Here is a 5,581-nt window from a genome sequence, read left to right as displayed (position 1 = left end):
TCTACTAACCTCTCATGGATCACTCTGGATATGATCTTGTTAGAGAAATTGCTCAAACTGATTGGCCTCATGTCTGAAAATATAGAAATATTCTTCTTCTTTGGAAGCAGCACAAGGTTTGTGTGTGTGATGAAATTTGGTAATTCTGCACCTCAAAAGAAGGATGTAACCATTTTAAGCACATCATCACCTATAACCTCCCAAATAGTTTGATAAAACTGGATAGTGAATCCATCTGAACCACGGACACTATCACCATTCAATCCAAAACCTGCTGCCTTAACCTCCTCCATGGTTGGTTATTCCCACAATCTTGAATTCTGCTCTTGAGACACCATCATAGGGACATGCTGAATAATGTCAAAGTTTGTAGGAATTCATTCTTCTATGAATTGAGCCTGAAAAAACTCTACTGCCTCCCTTGCCATTTCTTCTTGAGATTCTAGCCAATTGTCATTTTTGTCTAAAATTTTGGAAACCTGCAGCCTTTTCCTCTTGCCTCTAACATGAGCATGAAAGAACTTTCTATTTCTATTACTATCTATAAACCACTGCATTCCGGCCTTTTGTCTCCAAAACTCTTCTTCAAGGTAATAGTACCTTGTAAGATCTATTTCTACTTTCTGAAACTTAGCTCTATTTTGAACTATTGGATTCAGTTCAAAATCAATCTCATGCACCTTTATGACATCCTCCAATACTGCAATTTATTTGAAGACATCTCCAAATATCTCCTTGCTCCAAATTGCCAATGCAGTTTTCACCTTCTTCAGCTTACTTTGGAATAAAATGAATGGATTTTCCATGGTATTAGCTACCCAATTGTCCTTCACCACCTTCAAAAAATAATCATGCTTGGTCCAAAAGTTCAGAAACTTGAAGGGTTTCTTCACTTGGACAGTGTCAATATTACAAGATAATAAGGGAGGGGCATGGTCAGAACCATACTTGATTAGGTGCTAAACCTCCAATGCTGGGAATAAATCTAAGAACTGTTAATTTACAAAGAACCTATCAAGCCTCTTAAAGATGCAGTCGATATCTAACCTCCTATTCAACCAAGTATACAAACTCCCTTTGAATCCAAGATAATACAATGCACATGTGTCCACACAATGTGCAAAGTCTTCTACTGTACTCAAGTAAAGTGGCAGGCCCCCATATTTTTCCTCCTCCGATAAAATCACATTGAAATCTCCTCCAACAAGCCAAGTTGATTCCATATCTGAAGCTAAGTGATATATAGAATCCCAAAGCTTAATTCTTTCTATAGCATCACATTTGACATATACTAGAGTCACATATAACTCCTTGTTCAGATTCCAATAAAACAACTTCAATGCCATTTGTTGTTCCATGTCCATCACAATATCTACATCAATTTCTTCATCAACAAAAGATAATATCTTGCCATTCATGTTAGCATACGCAGAATGAATCCCAAACTTTCTTCCATACTCCTCCAACTTATTGATGTCTTGCCAAGGTTCCATCAATTCTGTCAAGTAAAAATTGTACTTTCTATGTAGGTTAAGCAGCCTATTGAAAGCTTTTTGTGTGTTTATCGACCTCACATTCCAAACTAGAGGATTATCCATAAGATTATTTGGAATTAGAGATCACACTCCTCTTTGGTTACATCCTTAAAGGTACACTATCTTTGGTGTCTTTCTTTTGTCTCCTTGTAGGTTTCCCAGCTGATTTATTCTTGTCCACACTCATGGGAGATATATCACCATCTCTTGCTGCTTGTTTAAAGTTAGCAGCTGTAGATTCCTCCTCTATATCTTCCCCCAAATCTTCCTCTTCACATTGTTCATCATCAACTACCTATAGTGCTAAAGGATTTTGTTCATGATTTTTGGCTATCATTCCCAACTCCTTCTGACCTCTATTATTGATTATGATTCCTTTATCCAAGATTCCACTTGTTACACTGAAAGGTTTCCCAGCTGAAAGCCCAAGATCAACAAATCGAGCAGCTATTTGCATAGCATTGTTGCTTTGCCCAGATTCCATTGGAATTGCCATAGGAACAATAGCAATTTTATAATTAGCCCTATTAGTAGCCCCATTCAATACCCCATCATTCAATTCCTTAGCCTTCATAGCATCCTTGATTGCCTTGAACTGTAGAGAATACACATCACCCAATCTAGGGTTTCTTGTAGATTGACACCCAGAAGCTACTGTTCCATTGCATTTAGGCATGTTAACTGCAGCTGTTTGGTTTTGTGGAATCACTGTATCATCAATTAGCTGAACATGAGCATATCCAACTTGTTGACTGGCTGAAAACTCCACTGGATCACCTCCATCTTTAGCCAATAACTGGACAGTACCACTAGGGTTTACTGTTCCATTGGTTCCCTTCCTATCTGAAGCTTCTCCAACTGATCCCCCTGTGTACCTGGCTTCATTATATATTCCTTGACCTACTTCATTCATTGGATTAGCTACTTATTGATTAGCCCATTCCCCATCCTCAACTCTAGTTTTAGAATTTCTAGGGTTTACTCTAGATATTGGGCTCATATCTGCTGCTACTTTATCATACATGGTGTCTCTTTCTTCCTTGCTTATGGTGCTAGTATTTGTAGTATTTTCAACCTCCATAATCTCAACTTCATCACTCCATAACACTCTATGAGAACTGACCTCAATGTTAGCTTTATTCCCCTTTCAATCATCATAGATTTGCGATTGAACTTCATGACAGGAATGATTCAAGGTAACATTCATCTCTCTCAACTCCTCCTTAGTCGTGCCAAATCCCCTATGAACCCACTCAATTGTGGATTCCTTTTTTTGCCTCCTCAATCCTAATCCCAACATCACTAGGACTAGTAATTTGTTTTGCCGTATTTTATAAAACTTCCTTCTTTGGAGTCCCTTTCCCAGTAGAAAGAGGATTAGTCTTTTTTGCCTCGTTCTGCTCCTTGTTTAGCACCCTTTCCATAGCTTTCTTCTTTACTTGTTTTTGTACTTCGATCTCCCATTCTTCTAGTAAGGAAAACTTATTACTAGTTTTAAATGATACATTAGATTATTCTTTCCCAACACCATCAACTTTACCAGTTGCTTCCTTATCTCTCCTCTCCTTCTACTCATGTGTAGTCGTAGCATCACCACTCCTAGCATCATCAATTATGTATCCTCTACTATCCCTTTGGTACTTGTTCTTCCTTCTTTGCATCCATTCATTCCTCATAGTATTTGTCACTAGTTTACCTAATAATTTTCCACTTATTAGGACCTTCGTAGAAGTTGCAGCAATTCTAACAACATTACTTAGCACAATAACATCCTTCTCCTTACCTTGATCAACACCTTCTTCATTAAAGTTTTTATGTAATTATGGATGGATGATCCAATATTCACTCTCATTATGGCCTTGTTTCTTGCATGTTTTACAATACTTGGGCATGTAATCATGCTTGATCTTAACCCATTTTGATCCCTCAGGCCTAGTTTCATCTTCCTCCTTAATGATCTTAATCCTTTGAGACAGTGTGTTAGGGATCGATGTATGGTTTGTATGTAGTTAGGGGGACTATTTAGGGTTGCAAGACGATTGAGCAACCTCCATTGTAGGCTGGCCAGCGCGGCCATATGAGCTATTTCTCTCTCTAGTCACCTCAGAATCGCCCAAAATCGCCAGAATTTCTGTCTCTAGGCGCACGCGGAAATGTAGCGTTAGATTAGACTTTTACTTTTACAGGGTTTTTTTTTTGTAAATATTTTTGTTTTTATAAAATTTTGATTTTTCTCTTAGTGTGTTTCTAGTTCTAACAACATGACATCTGGGGATAAAATATTCTGAGGTAAAGTTATTGATGAAGACACTTGGTTGACGAGAGAATTTTATGGCCCGTATTTTTGGGCTTGTCATGACCTGACCTCTTGGAAGTATGAATTTAAATATGGGAGTAAGGGTTGGTATTGTGACGGATATTCTCGATTAAGTGAATATGAGAAGCGACGTTGTTTACTAACAATGTTGGTGAATGATTGGTCTAAGGAGAGAATTGATCTTGCACATGAAATTGACAGTTTTGGCTTAGTTGTGCATAACTTTGATGCAGATTTGTGTATAAAGGTTGATGCGTGTAATGCCTAACAATTTAATGATGAGTTGTGCGAAACTGCAAAAAATCTTCTAGACTAAATTGAGGAGCTAAAACGAGAATACCAATCACTACACCTTATTTTTCTTGATGATGCAATTGTGGAGAAGAGTGCTCTAGAGTCATGTGAGAGAGTAGATAACATTACATTTGGAGACTTGAGTGTGTGTACATATGAGGATGTAATTAGTAGTACAGATCATGAGTTAGGGCGCTTTAGACCTCATTCTAATCATTTTTTCATATTTTGTTTAGATAGAAAGATAGTAATCGAGCCATCTGAGCCTATGGGAGAGTCAAAGGATGAGGATGAGAGTTCCTATATTCTTGAATTTGCTGTGCCAACAAGCAAAAATTGCATTCCTCATCTAAGGACGAAAAGTGTAAAGTGAAACATTTATTACTTGGCCTAGTTATCTTTGTAGCCCCACCAAAGGAGCATAGCTACAGACTGGATGCCATGTTAGAGGTACAATTCATAAGTTCAAGATGGAGAAAAGAGTGTTTCACGTCATGCCGCGACATTAAATTAGTCATTTGTTGGGAGGCAACCCAACTTTCTTTATTTTATTTTTGTTAATTTTTTATTTTTTGTAGTGTTGTTTTATTTTGTAGGATTATGAGCATAGCAAAAAGAAGTCACTGGAAGTGTGCAAAAGCGAGCCAAATGGTTGGACCTAGTGTGAGGTACACGCACAAAGGACCATCCTTGGGAGAAGTCTGAGTATCCCGTGAGTTGCTAGTGCTTCGGTCTTTCAGAGAGTTTCTTGTCCACCCTTATTATTTTTTTTTATTTGTGCATTGGGGACACTGTACTCATTTTAAGTATGGGGTGAAAGATTCTCTGTGGTTTGTATAGTATTATATTAGTATATTATTAGTTTCTTATCTTTTTATTATTTGCTAACTTCTTATTTTTATTTGCATAGTTAGTAGAATTAATGATGTAGTATAGCAGTAGTAGTTTTAGTAGCTTAATTTTAAAAAGAAAAATCAGAAAATCCGAAATCTAAAAAATAAAAAGTAGGCATTTTCCCGACGATGGATCTCCTAGACAGTTTTCTTGAGGAATTAAAGTCTAACAAAAATATTACAAAAAGAAAAATTTGAAAACAGAAAAATACAAAAATATGTCTTTTAGTTTTTCTTATGTAGTAATAATCCCTCGTGGATTTTTTTTGTGCCTCGGTTCTTTTCCATGAGATGTAGCTTGAACCGGGTAGTAATTATTTTATTTTTAGAGTAGGATGTAGGAAATAAATGAAGGAAAAAAGATGAATCTACTCTCCTTTGACTTGTTTGATAATAGCATATTTAGAATTTCGCATGTGTAGAATCTTCCCTTGTGTTGAAGTCGTTCGTGTTTCCTTGTTTAGTTGGATTGCATGTCTTGCGACGTCTATGTCTCACTTTCTTCACTTGTGTTCACTTTGTGCTTTATACTTAATATCTCG

At 36.9% G+C, this 5,581-nt stretch overlaps 1 protein-coding gene across 1 annotated transcript; it reads right to left on the bottom strand.

Moving 5' to 3' along the window:
* Positions 1-377: 377 nt before the first annotated feature.
* LOC142173384 (uncharacterized) lies at positions 378-1,493 on the bottom strand. The gene is made up of 3 exons (XM_075238965.1): positions 1,005-1,493; positions 765-836; positions 378-680 (listed from the first exon to the last, which is right to left on the bottom strand). Exons 1-3 carry the CDS (start codon positions 1,491-1,493, stop codon positions 378-380), a joined length of 864 nt encoding a protein of 287 aa, XP_075095066.1.
* Between the last annotated feature and the right edge of the window lie 4,088 nt (positions 1,494-5,581).

Source organism: Nicotiana tabacum, chromosome 19 (assembly GCF_000715075.1).
Source record: "Nicotiana tabacum cultivar K326 chromosome 19, ASM71507v2, whole genome shotgun sequence".
NCBI classification, from domain to species: Eukaryota; Viridiplantae; Streptophyta; class Magnoliopsida; order Solanales; family Solanaceae; genus Nicotiana; species Nicotiana tabacum.
The sequence above is the reverse complement of the archived record's forward strand: the minus strand, read 5'-3'. Positions and strand labels throughout refer to the sequence as shown.